Raw genomic sequence first — 15,249 nt, 5'->3', positions numbered from 1 at the left:
CACGAATTCTTTCCACAAATTTCTCAATTACCGGGTGTCTAATTCCAGCATTTCTGATATTTTTTAAAATATGAAGAATTTTGAATTTTTTTTTCTTATTTTTATGATTAAAAAGGGAAAAATCAACAATAACAAAAAATCAACAATTCAAAAATAGGCCTTTTTCTTATAGTCTAGAAGTTCTAGGCCTTCTTTTTCAGCACCTTTTTCTTCCCGGCCGTTTTTTTCGGCGTCTTCGTCACTGCCACGTCATCAGCCTCATCAGAATCCTCCACTTCTTCCTTTATCTCCTCCTCCTGAATCACTTTTCGTTTTCTCAAATTCTTCTTCGGCACGTCTTCGTCGTCCTCTTCCACTGGAACCTCCACAATGTCATCCTCCGACATCTTCTGCTTCTTCGTCACTGGCTCCATGACATCCCAGACGTCGTCTTCCTCGATGACGTCGTCCTCGTCTTCTGAATCCCGATAACCATCCTGGGTCATGTTACCGTACTCCGTCTCGTCCTCATCGACTTCTTTCTTCGCCGCATTTTTTCGGTCGTTGAGAATTGAGAGCTCATTTCGGAGCAGGACACGATTGAGACGGGTTTTGCAGTAGATCTGAAAAAGATAACGTTAAAGTCGCGCCGAAGGCGCACCAGCCATCTGTTTGAAGCGCCAGAGACGCGGTAGATCATATAGCAACGTAGAAAAATTCCAAAAAAAATGAAAATTCTTGAAAATTCCCTTTTCGAGCAATTTTAAGCTAAAATTTGATGAATTTTGGCTGGAAATAGCTCGAAATTGGTTGAAAATGACCTAGACTAGGCTAAAATAAGTCTAGAATCTCGCAAATTCGTCTAAAATTTCAAAAATTGGTCTTTTTAAAGTTTTTTAGGCAAGTTTTGAATGGTTTTAGACCGATTTTAGCCTAGCCTATCTGTTAGGGTCATTTTCCGATCATGTTCAGGATATTTCCAGCTATTTTCTTTCTATTTTCAGCTATTTTGAGTCATTTTGAATCATTTTAAGCTCCTTTCAGGTCGTTTTTCGTGGTTTTTGAGCTTTTTTTTCGTGATTTTTTGCGCATTTTGAGCCATTTCAATGACTTTTAGGTGGAAATTGGTATTTAAAACATCTGAGAACCTACCAGAAGTTTCCAGAAACGGACGATTTTTCGAGAGAAAAATTGATTTTTTTCTCCCATTTTTAAGCAAAATTTTTAGACCTTTTTAGGTTTTTCAGCTGTTTTTGAGAATTCTTTTTCGATTTTTCCAATTTTTTTGTCTGAAATTCGACGGGATGGTGTTCTGATTACTGTAGTTTTTTTTCTTCGAACATAAATTTGAAAATCACGTGGAAATGCAGAAAAAATCTACAGTAATCTACAGTAATCGTCTGTCAAGAACACCGAAAAAACTTGCCAAAAAATCGGAGAAAAAACCAATTTTTCCCTCGAAAAATCGTCCGTTTCTGGAACCTTCTGGAAGGTTCTCAGATTTTTTAAATACCAATTTTGACTTAAAAATCATTAAAAATGACTTAAAATAAGCAAAAAAAAGACTCATTTTAGCCTAGTTTAGGTCATTTTCAACTTGAGCTATTTCCAGCCAAAATTCATCAAATTTTAGCTTCAAATTGCCGAAAAAGCGATTTTTCAAGGTTTTCCGATTTTTTTGGAATTTTGAAAAATTCAATTTTCTATATACACATTTTGATGCAATAGACATTGAAAATCCTTACCTTATGAATCAACTTCCTCGTCTGCAAATCATGAACCCTCAGGAAGCGATCAATGCCCACCGACGCGGCCAACGGCATTGTCGGATGGCCATCGATGCTGCGAATCGATCCGGCTTGTCCTTTGAACTTGCACATTGGGTGCACTTTGCTCCTCAAGTCGAATAAACCCATTTCGCCAATCGAATTAGCGGCCAGGACTTGATTGGTTTTGTTGGTTAGGGAGGTGCACATGATCGGGTTTTCCATGAATTTCAGCTTGTTCACAGGCCGACGCTGTGCACGTGGATCGTAGACGCGCATCTGGAAAGAAACGGCATTTTAGAGTAGTCAGGCTTGTATTTATGGCTCCGGGACATTAAAAAAGTATATACTTTATTACATAAACCTTTGTTATAGGGTCAAAATAGCTCAAAAATGGTCTAAAAAGGCTGAAAATTGATCAAAGTGATCTAAAATGTCTTAAAATCGGTCAAAATGGCTTAAAAGGACAAAAATTCCACAAAGAATGGCGATTCTAGCCAATTTTCAGTAATTTTAAGCAATTTTTGATCGATTTTAAGACATTCTAGAGCATATGGGACCAATTTTAGATTATTTTCTGCAATTTTTAGACCGTGGTTGACCCTATTTCAGAGTCGGCCCTTCTAATACAGGTTTTACGGTACATGAAAATCTAGAAATATCGAAAATTCGAGAAGAAAATTGACGGTTCTAACCAAATGTTCAGTCATCTTAAGCCATTTTTGACCGATTTTTAGACATTCTAGATCACTTTGGACCGCTTTCAGGTCATTTTCAGCCTTTTTTAAACCATTTTAAGACCACTTTGGACCATTTTAGAGCTATTTTTGACCTTCTATATAAATATGCACAGTACCGGGCCTGAAATCGGTTACAAATGAAAAAAAACTACCTCATGAAGCTTCGTGGCCTCCAGAATCGTATTCTGCCCGGGAATAAACCGCGCATCAGTGATCATAATCGGAATCTCCAATCCCAACATATCGGGCGGCACATTCCTCGCACTCCACACCTGTTGCCCCGTCTCCAGATTCCACGTCTTCAGAAGATTCTTCATTCCGCCGGTGACGACTTCTGGCTTCTCCTCCGAGCCACGCATGACGGCGACACCTGGACCACACTTCCACTCGAACACCACCTCGGATTTATCGTTCCAAATCTGAATCTCGCCGCTTTCAACGCATGTCAGGATTTTTTCGCTGGAAAAATCAACTTTTATCTTTTAAAATAGGGTTTTTTGACTACAAACTCTGTCTTATGGAGCCCTTTAATTGCTCCGGTGCCTCCTGTGACTGTTAGAATCGACACTTGCTCATTCTGCTCGATATCAAACAACTGGAGGTCGCGATTGATCCGGGCGATCAGAATTTCAGTCTGTTGCTCATCACTCCAAATCATCGACGTAATTTCGTCGCTTTTCGGGTCCAGCGACTTGATTTCGTTGAGGTTTTCGAAGGTGTTATCTTTCAGAAGGGCTCCTTTTAGTGCGCCGGTTGTGGCGCCTACATAGCAATCCATTTACCTGGAAAAACATTTAAAAAATTTTCTAAACATTATTAGTGAAAGAAATTGCAAAAAGAGCTCGAAATTTGGTTGAAAATCGGTGAAATTCTATGAGAAAAATATTTTATTTTTTCGTCGAGAAAAGCAATCGCGCTCTGGCGAACACACAAAAACACAGCGGAAAGTTTGAATTTCGATTTTTAGCCTTAATTCAGGAGTGTTTTTGAAATCCAGATTTTCATCGCTTCTAAGAACAATTCCACCACGATTTTAGGCAATTTTAGACAAATTATGTGTCTTTAACAGCTAGGTACTTGCTCCTAGACCGAAAATCGATACATTTCGCCAAAAAGCGGTGCAAACGTGCCCCACCGCATGGGAGAAATTCAAATTTCCCACCGCCGCCAATCGTCACCACTCGGGCGGCAAATTTCTGTTTTTCGATTCTCCAGCCCGCTCGTTTTCCGGATTCCTCGTCATTCTACACAATTTTCATTCTCATCTTCTCATTTTCTCCTAAAATTTTCTCCTAAAATTTGTCGTTTACAGCGCATCATGATGATGCTCCGAAGTCAAGCGAAAAACGTGGATCCACCGGGTAAGAGCGGAAAATTCTGGAAAATTCTAAAAACGTCTTTCAGCCGATGGACGCCAACACCAAAAACGAAAACAAGCGGAGCAACTTGATGCGCTGAAAAATCCACTGGAACCCGTGGCCAAGAAGCAGCTGAGCAAGGTATTCATCTACTTCGTCACGTGACAAGGCCGCGACGCGGCCGCGTCGCTTCACTTAGCCACCTATGCTAATTCTTCTGGAGCCGTGTAGCGATTTTCAGATGTTTTCAGACGCTGTGCGTGTTGCAATGCGGTGTGCTTCTTGAGCCGCGACGCGACCGCGTTGCTTTACTTTGCCACGTGTTTATCAGCTGCTGGCTCCCGAGCCGCTACGCGACCGCGTTGCATTGCTTTGCTACTTTTCCACGTCATCTAATCTTTCTTCCAGGGACTAACGGAACTTCGCGGACACCTCTCCGGCTTCAAAATAGACTCGGCGAAGCGCGAACAGCAAGGAGGCAAGAAGAATCCATCGAACAACGATGACTCAGAGAACATTGCCCCCGGCAAGGCTCCCTACGTAGATCCATGCCCCCACTACGACTATGACCAAGAGGAAGCTCACAACCCTGACAGTGTCTCTGAGTACGCCCCGGAGATCTTCGACTACTACAAAGCTCGTGAGATTCAATTCCAAGTGCTGCCATACCTTGCTCGTCACCCAGAGATCGATGTCAAGACGCGTGCGATTCTCATCGACTGGATGGTTGAGATTCAGGAGACGTTCGAGCTGAACCACGAGACGCTTTACAACGCTGTCAAGCTCACCGATATCTTCTTGCACAACTCCAAGAACGTTGACAAGAACACCATCCAGAAGCTCGCCTGCGTGACGATCTTCATCGCCGCCAAGTACGACGAACGCTCGCCACCCCTTGTCGACGACCTCATCTACCTCTCCGGAGACCGTTTTACTCGCGAGGAGCTTCTTGCCATGGAGCGTTCCCTCTTCTCGACCGTCGGATACGATCTTGGATCCCCACTCTCCTACCGCTACCTTCGCCGCTTGGGACGCGTGTGCCGTGTCGATATGCGATCGTTGACGATGGCTCGCTACATTCTCGAGACATCGTTGATGGTCTACGACTACGCCTTCATCTCCCAGGCTCGTCAAGCCGCCGCTGCCTTTGTTTTGGCTATGCGCATGATGGCTAAGGATCACAGGTATGAGTGGAATCCAGTGCTGGAGAAGTATTCGGGATTCACTGGTGAGGAGATCTATCCACTCGTGGAGCACATGAATCACATCATGCACTTCGTCACTGCCAAGTGGACTCAACTCGCCAGCGTTCGTCAGAAGTACTCTCATGAGTGAGTTTTCTTTACCCTCAGCTTTGAGCTCAATTGTCTCAATTCCTGTGAAAGTTATCAAAATTATGTCAACTGATGAAACATTGGGGATATTATGATAAACAATTTATCAGCTGATAAAATTTTGCTACATTTCACAGGAAGCGAGATAATTAAGCTCAAAGTCGACGGCTTTTCCGATTTTTTCTAGCAATCAATTCCATTATTCCAGAGTCTTCTTCCACGTCGCCGAGATTCCATTCCTTCCGGATACGCTGAAGGCCGTCAACGCCCACACATACGCGCCAGTTCCAGTCTTCTCCTACCCATAACCTACTCATTTACCACTTGGATTCTAAATCCTCCCTCTGATCTTTGTCCCAATCCCCTCCTGTTACCACTCATTTAAATCTCTCCACGATTGACATTTATATTGGTGTAATATTTTTGTGCATAGTTTTTTTTCTTGAAAACTTGCTTTTAATCCCTCGACATCCCCCTTAATCTGATGACTCTTCCCCACCCCATAATTGCCTTGATTTGACCGTCGGGCCCACCAAATCACTTTCAAAGTCCCCTCCTAAATTCCCAAATTGCGATATATTATCACTCTGAACACATTACACCTTTCGTTAACAAATAAAGATTTATTTCGCAAAAAACGCGTTAGCTATCCTTATGGCTTCCGAAGGCCACTCCTCGCCGCCCCAACCGTCGTTTGATACATTGTTTCATCGGTATGCTCTCCGGCGAAACAAACGGACAGCCTGTAATGAAGTGATGCGTTGCGGTTGCGTCGCGGTTGACCTCTTCTTACCGTCCCGCCCTCCAAATAGGCTCTCCGATTGTTTGAATAACCTGTGGTCCCGACTGTCCGGGTGTAATATACGAGTAGCTGCCGCAGGCGAATCGATCTGTCATCCAGTTTTTGCGGAAAATTCGTTTGGATGGTTCCCCGTGGCAAATCGCCTTCAGATGACGTGCGAGGTGATTGTCAAGGAGGGTTTTGAGTTGAGCATCGGAGAGGCTTGCGATTTGTTTCGGACCATTTCCAGCGATCCAGCAGACAAGAATCTGAAAATTTCAGTGCGCGTTGCGGCATTTGAGTACGAAAGTGGGTGGAGCTTCGACTAAATTCTTAAAGGCACATTTAAAGGAGCATGACCTATGTTTGAATTTTGACGAATTTCATCGATTTTAAACTATTTTTTTTCAAACAAAAATAGCATATAACAATGAAAAACAGTATTTTTTTTTCAGTGTTTTGGTATTCATCGATTTTTAACTATTTTTTGAACAAAAATCGCAAAAATAGCATGAAAACTGTTTAAAAAAAAATGCAAAATTGATGAAATTGACCAAAAAACCTTTTTTCTGCAATTTGTCGGATTTCTAGTAACAAAAATGCTTTAAAAACGGTGAAATTCAAAGAAATTTGAAAATAGACCATGCTCCTTTGAATGTGCCTTCAAGGATTTTGCTAACGAAGCCTAAGCTCCGCCCACAGTCGAATTTTCGAGAAAAATCACATTCTCCGCCCATGAACTCGGCTGAAAAACCATAAAATTCTTCTCCTCAGAACAAATCATTATCGTCGACATCTCCTTCGGCCACCAAATCGACTCGTACTCCAGAAACACCTTCAAATTGTTCCCAAAGCCCATTTGCTCTATGGCTTCTACCTTGCCACGTGGCAGCTCTGGTGTGAACAACGTCTTCATATGGGCTTTTAGGTATCCTAGAGAGCATGTCAACAGGATCACATCAAATTTAAGGACTTCTCCGGATTCTAGGGTTACTGTAACGTCGTCGGAAGCGATGTTGGTTACTGGGGAGTTCAGTCGAATTTTTTCCTTGGGAATTTTGGATTGGAATTCTTCGAGAATCTTCTGGAAGCCGAGTTCGTTGAGAACTGCAGAGTCTTCGTCATCGGTGCCATCATCCCAGGTGGAGAGGTTGAAAAGGGATAGTTCATGAATTGGACTGGACCATTCCACTTGGAAATAGTTCTTGTAGATTCCACAGAGTTGTTTGAATAGGTTATGGTCTTCAGGGGGAATAGTGGAAAGGAACTTTTGAAGATTCTCTTCGATTTGTTCCTCAACACTAGAATCTTGGTTGGGTTCTTGAGATTTGAGGTAGAGAAGCTCATTGAGAGAAGTTACAAATCCCCGGAAGATTTTCAGCTTTTCTCTGGAAAAAATTTCATCGTATATTTTAGAACTCAATTTTCTCTGTTCCTATAATTGATATGAAAAAATTTTCAACTGATAAAATGTTTCTGGTATTATGATAAACAATTTATTAGTTTACAAAATTTTGATATCATTATCAGGAATCGAGATAATTGAGCTCAAAGTTATTGACTACTCACTCCTCAACCTTTTCCCCATCAACCACTACGATCCCTTCTTCATCCAACATCCACAAGTCTTTGGTTCTAGACTGAACCTTGTCCAGAAGATCAAACTTTTCCACAATTCCATAAATCTCATTATCCAACCCGTTAACGTATTCTGCTCCATGGTGAAGGTATCCATTTTGGTATTCGAATGGGTAGACACGTCCACCGACCCGATCCGAACCTTCAAGAATCAGGTAGTCCAGGCCGAGTTGCTCAAAGTGACGGGCGGCACGAAGTCCGGCGAATCCGGCGCCGATTATACAGATTTTTGGCTGAAAATAGGGGAAATTACGGCAGTTTAAAAACGGCGACAATTACCATCACGACTCTCATAGAGCGCTCACCCAAACCCTAAACTTTGAGCAGCTCAATTATCTAGGTTCTTTCATAAGATATCAAAAAGTGGTAAACAGATAAAATGTTTATCATAATGTCACCTATATTTTATCAGTTTACTATTTTTTGTTATCTCTTATAGGAACCGAGATAATTGAGCTCAAAGGGCAAGTCTAGTGGAGCTCTAATAGAAGCCCTTCCTCGACGAGTGATTTGAGCTCAATTATCTCGGTTCTTTCAGAAGATATTAAAAATCTGTCAACTAATAAATTAATTATCAGAACATCACCAATATTTTATCAATTGAAAATTTTTTGACAACTCTTATAGCAACCGAGATAATTGAGCTTAAACAAGACATACCTCTTTTACAAGAAAATCTTCGAATATCATCAAAATTAGAAACGGTGTGTAAAGGGGATTTTTTATTCTCACAAAAAGTACATTTCGCGTACAAAATCAGGGATTTTCTAGTGGATTCGGAGCAAAAAACCGAGAAGAGTAGGAAAAAAGTTCAGAGACGCAGAGTTATAAATAAGAGGAAAGAGAAAAATGAAGAAGAAAAAAAACAAAAAATTAGCATCAGAAGAGGAAGACGAAGATGATGAATCATATGTTGTTGGTGTGGAATTTCTCATGGTTATTTTTTCGGGGAGAGAAAAATAAAAGTAATAATGACAAAGTCTAAATTCCCTCTAAATTCAGACCAATTACATGGCAATATCCTTCCCAGGTCTGATGAGACTTGCCAAGTACAAGGCACCCTTACTTTGAGCCAATTTATCTCGGCTGATATCGGTGATATCAAAAACTTGTAAACTGATAAAATCTAGGTGATTTCATGATAAACAATTTATCTGTTGATAGTTTTTTGATATCTTTCACAGGAATCGAGATAACTGGGTTTAAAAAGTAAGGTTTTTTTCTAGAATAAGTGTTACAGTAATGCTTGATTTCTAAAAAAAAATTTAAAATTTGTTTGCTGGCATTCAAATGTGTAGTATCCACTGGAAACATCTTCTATCCTGGCAACTCTAAAAAAGAGACTTGACGACATTTTTTTTCCGATTTGTTTCTCTAAACCAGTGTTTCTAGATCAATTTTGAAACAAAATTATGAAAAGTGCCTGTTTTCGCCGCCCAAGAAACTAATTTTGACATAAAAGTTTTGTTCGTTTAACACCTTTAGGTATCCTTCACATTGGACTAAGCAATTTGACTGGAAGCTCCCAGGGAAACCTGTAAGAGCCACAAGTCATCAACTTTGAGCCCATATATCTCATTTCCTGTAAATTATATGAAAAATTTGTCAACTAGTAAATTGTTTATCATGATATCGCAAACGTTTTATCAGTTGACAACTTTTTGATATCTATTACTGGAACCGAGGTAAATTGGCTCAAAGTTATGAGGTAGGGGGCTCTTCTAATACAAGTTATACGGGAGTTGAATACCATTAAGTATCTTCTGCATTACACGAAACGGACTTTTTATAGTTCCCGATTTTTTCTACATCCTACTAGTGCTTTTCTTCTGGACCCCATTCCTCTATTAACATTCGATGACCTCAAATTTCAGTATAGTATTTCAAAATTCCTATGTTGAAATCCAGTGTCAATGATGCCTCATGCCATCTATTTTCGATATATCGTCGAAAAATTTCTGGAAAATCAACAATCTGGGAGGAACACCCCAGTTGTTGATCTATGACCTTCTCCTTGGAGGAAAATGGTAGAGAGATGGGGGGAAAACAAAGTCAGATGCCGCAGAAAACATTTTGTTTGCTTTTGCTGTCTATTTGTTACTCTATTCTTCTTCTCGCCGCCGCGTTTTTTTCGTGGATGAAGAGAAAGAGCAACAAAAAGTTTTATTTTTTGTAAATTAGTTGATCTGATCACTTGGTAATTGGTGCTAATGATCTGATCCAACGAACCAAAAATATTTTGATGGATTTTTTTGTTTGGCGGCTTTGACGGCTTGGATCATGGATCTCTAGAGTTCAGAATCTAGATTTTTAGCTAGTTAGCAACTTCCTAATACCTCGGCTGCCCAAAAACGGCTGTGTGGCGGACCATGCTCAAATTTTGTTTGGGAATTGCCCAGAAACGGCTGTATGGCGGGCCATGAGGAGATTTTGGTTTGAAAATGCCTAAAAACGGCTCAATAGCGGGCCATGGGCAGATTTTGACCGTCAAATGCCCGAAAACTGCTGTAAAGCGGGCCATGGACATATTTTGGTCAGAAATTGCTCAAGAACGGATGTGTAGCAGGCTATGGAATTTCTGAATTTCTGAATTTCTGAATTTCTGAATTTCTGAATTTCTGAATTTCTGAATTTCTGAATTTCTGAATTTCTGAATTTCTGAATTTCTGAATTTCTGAATTTCTGAATTTCTGAATTTCTGAATTTCTGAATTTCTGAATTTCTGAATTTCTGAATTTCTGAATTTCTGAATTTCTGAATTTCTGAATTTCTATGAATTCCAAAACTCATTTTCGACCAAACAGATTGTGGTTGGAAATTTGCCAAAAACGGCTCTATGGCGGTTTATGGTCAGATTTCGATCGCAACTTGTCCAAAACGGCTGTATAGCGGAGCATAGGCAGATCCTGGTAATTCTAAACCTAATTAACTCAAAACCCTTCGTTTACAGTTTATCAAACGAGACCAAAAACCAACAGTATGCTAATTTCAAACCTTGTTGACGCCTTGCTACAGAACAAAGTACATACAGGCGCGGGCGCCTCCTGTACATGACACCCCCCAACCAAAAAATTAGTAAATCAAAGATCAGATAGATAGAAGCAAACCTGTTCACTGACCATTTATTAGAGTAGTTGTTGACTCCTCAAACTGTCGAAAAAAGCGAACAGAACAGAATAGTTCTGATTTTATCGTTTTTGGCGGTGGTAGGAATGGAAAATGGCCAATGATTAGAGAAGTGTACACTTCTAGAATAGGAGTCTTATCAGATGATTGGCTTTATATAACTATGTTGGGTGATACTGTTTTCTTGGAAAAAAAATTATTTGGGGATTTCCAATTTGACTCTTTAAGCTCAATTATCTCGATTCCTGTTAGAGATATCATGAATCTGTAAACTGATAAAATGCTACTGATATTATGATAAATAATTTCTCAATTGAAATGTTTCAGATATCCTTAAAGAAAACGAGATAATTGAGCTCGAAGTGAACCTATAGGTGGTCCTTGCAAGTGCAAGTGTCGTCCATCTTGCCCTTAAAGAATCCCTGGCCCTTTTCTATCTTTCTTCTGATTCTTGATTCCGATTTTCAAAAAAAAAAAAGTCACAAGTCGCTGAAATCAGTTGACTGACTATATTTTCAACTTCTCCTCCTTCTCCTCCCTTCAAATGGAATCTTGTAGAATATTGTTTTTATGAATGATTGAAAACCAGAGTACATGGTGTCTGTAGGCTACTTTCACTCTTATCAGTTGACACTTTTAAATATAGGCAGACAATTGGATTGGTTCTTTAGATAAAGATTATTCCGTGGGTCTTCAACGCAACTTCAATTTCCTCCTTCTGGATTAATTTAATTGAGTTTTCGGGTCCACGAGAGTTTGGAGTTACTCCAGACAGACGTTTCTATTTTGAGATGAAATAGACCAACTTTTCTATTTTAAGAAAAAGAAGAAATTTCAGAAAAATCACCCTGAGAACTAGTTCTTTATACTTCCTCCTCATTCTGGCATGTTATTGTACCCCAAAGTACTCAATTTGTCATTTTTCAAGAAAAAGAAGAGAGGTGATCTGTGATTCTTCCAAAGACTCTCCTATCACACACCGAGAGAAGACGTCACCGCCCTCTTCATGATCTCTTCTACTCCTGTTTCGACGATTTGAAAAATCACTTTTTCTCATTTCTTTCAACGTCCGCGTCTCTCACAAGTTCGATACTCTCTCGCTGCGCCCAGGGTCGCTTCTCTGGTTCTCTGTCTGATGTATTGTTTCTGGTTCATGTGTCTCTCTGTGTGCCCTTGTTGTTTATGTGATGTGTGAAAATATAGAGGTAGTGTCACATAGTCAGTTAGGCATTTTGCGGAATCGGTTGGTCGCAAAACATTTGTCTAAAACCTCTAATAGAAGGGCCGTCAGACTCTCAAGTTTGAGCTCAATTATCTCGGTTCCTTTAAAGGATATCGGAAATGTGTAAACTGATAAAACATTTTTCATGTTATGATGAACAATTTATCAGTTTGATTTTTTTTATATCTCTCATAGGTACCGAGATAATTGAGCTGAGAGTTATGTTACCTGGTTTTACGGCTTCTCTCTCTCTCCCTCTCTCTCTTTCTTTTTGGCTCCCAAGGTACATAAGTGTTCCAGACAAAAAATGATCATCAAATCAAAACTTCCAAAGCTGGAAATCCCCAACAAGACCTTCCATGACTTCTTGTTTGACGAGTGGAAAAAGTTCAAAGATGATGTGGCAATTGTGAGTTTTCTAAACCTAATTATTTAGAAATTAGCTAGCTTATCAAGCTAATAGCTAGCTGAGCAAGCTCTTAGCTAGCTTGGAAAGCTTGTAGCTGGCTTAGAAAGCTTTCAACACGCTTTGCGAGCTCTTAGCTAGCTGAGGAAGCTTTTAGCTAGCTTAGCAAGCTTTTAGCTAGCTTAGCGTGAAGAGCTTTTTTAATTGTTCAAACATTTCGCTTTAGCGCTCTAACCCTAACCCAACGAATTTTCAGCAAGTCCCTTCCAAATTTCCAGATCGACAACGACTCTGTCCAACAGTACACATTTCAAGAAGTCATGGACAAGGCAGAGTTCATCGCCAAGTCTTTAATGTACATGAGAATTGAGAAGAGTGAAGTCGTCCTTCTGGTTATGGATTGGTCGCCAGCCGCCATCTACATCTCATTGGGCGTTTCAATGGCAGGTGCTGCTATTCAAATCGTTAGTCCCAAGCTTCAACAATGGGAGATGCAGTTTCCGGTCAGGGAGAGTGAATCCAGATTTGTGTTCTCCGATCCATTGGGACTTCGGGAGATTGAAAAGTTGATGAAGTGCATGAACAGAGAGTACAGAGTGAGTATTTTAACTTTAAGCCAATTTATCTCGGCCACTTTGAGAGATACCAAAAAACGGTTTACTAACAAAATGTTTATCATAATACCGGCAACATTTTGTTAATTTACCATTTCTTGGTATCTTTCACCGAAAATGAGCTGTATTGGTTTAAAGTTGGGGCATCCAATCAGAGCGTTTCAGATCATTTGCACTGGCACCCGCGACTGTGCCAATGGCTATCCAATCATCGACGACTTGGCTTTTGCCGCTGCACAAGATCTTCCATATCATTCAATCAATCCGGAGACCGATATCGTCTACCTACCTTATTCCAGTGGAATCCATGGGAAGAGAAAGGGCATAGCCACCACACATCGAATCATGGTAGCCAAGACAATGGTCATGTGGAAGTGAGTTTTAAAATTGTTTAAATTTCTAAGTTTTCAAAATTCTTCAGCCCAACTGTTCATACAGAATTCAAGCGGGGAGATCACACCTTGACCATGATTCCACTTCACAAGCAATGCGGTTTGGACGCGATGTATTGTGCACTTCTCAATGGATTGACTATTGTGACAGAGAAGAACTTCTGTGTGCACACTTTCATGACATGTATTCAAAGATATCGAGTGAGTTTTTGATTGATATGATAGAAGAAGTCAAGAGCTACAAAATGGTATTACTTGGAATACTGTATCTTGTCTATAAACAAAGTTACGAGCTAAAAACCGTCGAAGCTACGCAGGCCCTGCTATAAAGCCTCATAACTTTGTTCATAGACAAGATACAGCATTACAAATAGTACCATTTTGTAGTGCTCGTCTAGTTCTGTTGGACCAACAAAGTTAGATATGATAGAAGATCTCAAGAACTACAAAATGATACTGTTTGGATAGCTTAGTCTTGTCTATGAACAAAGTTAAAAGTCAAAAACCGTCGGAGCTACGGGGTCCCAGCTTTAAAGTCTTGTAACATTGTTCATAGACAAGATACAGTATTACAAATAGTATCATTTTGTAGTTCTTGAGTTCTTCTATCATATCTAATTAAGTGCAAAAATATTGATTCTAAAACAACTATGACAGGGCCCGCAATGATACAATGATACAAGGCTTTAGAGCTGTGACCGTGCAGCTCCGACAGTTTGTGGCTTGTAACTTGGTTCATAGACAAGATACAATTTCCCAATTAGTATCATTTTATAGTTCTTGGATTCTTCTATCATTTTTAATTTAGTTGGTCCAAAAATATATTTCATCGATTATTCCAGATCCGCTCGGTTCATCTCACTCCATATCTCATGAATCTTATGATGTTTGAAACCGAAAACCACGAGTATAACGTCGACAGTTTGGAGTGGGTGCTCACTGGAGCTGACGCTGTCACCGAGGAGCTTTACGATGAGTTTACAGATTGCTTCCCATCTGTCAAACGAGTTACACAGAGTATGTATTCTTATCTTAACGTATCTGAATTCGAATGTGAATTTGCAGCGTACGGAATGACAGAGGTCGGCTTAATCTCTCGAAACTACAACGACGATACCGAATTCACCCACTCTTGCGGTCAGGTTGCCGCGAATCTCGAGTTGAAAATTCTCGACGTGCTTACTGGAAGAGAGTTGGGACCACGAGAAAAAGGCCAAATTTGTGTAAAAGGTCTGCCAGCGGACTCACCATACCTGAACAATCCAGATGCTACCGAAGAACACTTCATAGATGGTTGGAGAAAAACCGGAGACATTGGATACTTTGACGAGGATGAGAATATCTATATTGTGGATAAGGTGAAGGAGATGATCAAGGTTTTTGGATATCAAGTGATTCCCAAAGAGATTGAGACCCTTCTATTGACTCATCAGGCCGTGGAGGAAGCAGCGGTGGTTGCAATCAACAATGAGTTGTCTGGAGAAAGGCCAGTGGCTTTTGTGGTGCTCAAAAAGGGGCAGACAGCGACAGAGGAGGATTTGAAGGACTATGTGAACAGTAAGAGTTTTGGAATTCATAGTACCTTCCTTCATCGTCAAAGTTTCAGAACGTGTTATTCGGTACAAGCATCTGGTTCGTATCAACATCACCCAATTCCTGCCCCGTTCTGCATGTGGTACAGTGCTCCGACGTCTTCTAGGTGAAGCTGCGGTGATGTCTGTCGCTTCCATTGCAGAAGTTGAAAAGGAGTTTGCGGAAGAAGTCAAGCATGCCTTGGCGACCTAAATAAGTTCCCAAACTAATATGTGTAAATACTGGATAGATGTACATAATTGATTCACAGTGAGATTACTACATTATGCCTTAATAAAGATCTCTTTCCCTTTATTCAAG

General features: G+C 40.4%; 4 protein-coding genes across 4 annotated transcripts; 2 read left to right on the top strand and 2 right to left on the bottom strand.

The window, feature by feature from the left end:
• Positions 1 to 182: 182 nt before the first annotated feature.
• Positions 183 to 3,263, bottom strand: CBG05554 (the record flags this gene model as incomplete). The annotated part of the gene is made up of 4 exons (XM_002638480.2): positions 183 to 602; positions 1,725 to 2,024; positions 2,638 to 2,944; positions 2,995 to 3,263. 4 exons carry the CDS (start codon positions 3,261 to 3,263, stop codon positions 183 to 185), a joined length of 1,296 nt encoding a protein of 431 aa, XP_002638526.2.
• A 540-nt stretch (positions 3,264 to 3,803) lies between these two features.
• Positions 3,804 to 5,485, top strand: Cbr-cyb-3 (the record flags this gene model as incomplete). The annotated part of the gene is made up of 4 exons (XM_002638479.2): positions 3,804 to 3,846; positions 3,890 to 3,984; positions 4,252 to 5,174; positions 5,386 to 5,485. 4 exons carry the CDS (start codon positions 3,804 to 3,806, stop codon positions 5,483 to 5,485), a joined length of 1,161 nt encoding a protein of 386 aa, XP_002638525.2.
• Positions 5,486 to 5,966: 481 nt separating this feature from the next.
• Cbr-amx-3 lies at positions 5,967 to 7,890 on the bottom strand (the record flags this gene model as incomplete). Its single annotated transcript, XM_002638478.2, has 4 exons — positions 5,967 to 6,227; positions 6,683 to 7,346; positions 7,528 to 7,829; positions 7,876 to 7,890. 4 exons carry the CDS (start codon positions 7,888 to 7,890, stop codon positions 5,967 to 5,969), a joined length of 1,242 nt encoding a protein of 413 aa, XP_002638524.2.
• A 4,361-nt stretch (positions 7,891 to 12,251) lies between these two features.
• Positions 12,252 to 15,141, top strand: CBG05551 (the record flags this gene model as incomplete). Its single annotated transcript, XM_002638477.1, has 7 exons — positions 12,252 to 12,353; positions 12,629 to 12,946; positions 13,130 to 13,338; positions 13,386 to 13,557; positions 14,199 to 14,373; positions 14,422 to 14,913; positions 14,963 to 15,141. The coding sequence occupies 7 exons, from the start codon at positions 12,252 to 12,254 to the stop codon at positions 15,139 to 15,141; spliced, it is 1,647 nt and encodes a 548-aa protein (XP_002638523.1).
• Between the last annotated feature and the right edge of the window lie 108 nt (positions 15,142 to 15,249).

Source organism: Caenorhabditis briggsae (genome assembly GCF_000004555.2).
Source record: "Caenorhabditis briggsae complete genome, chrV, whole genome shotgun sequence".
Taxonomy (NCBI): domain Eukaryota; kingdom Metazoa; phylum Nematoda; class Chromadorea; order Rhabditida; family Rhabditidae; genus Caenorhabditis; species Caenorhabditis briggsae.
The sequence above is the reverse complement of the archived record's forward strand: the minus strand, read 5'-3'. Positions and strand labels throughout refer to the sequence as shown.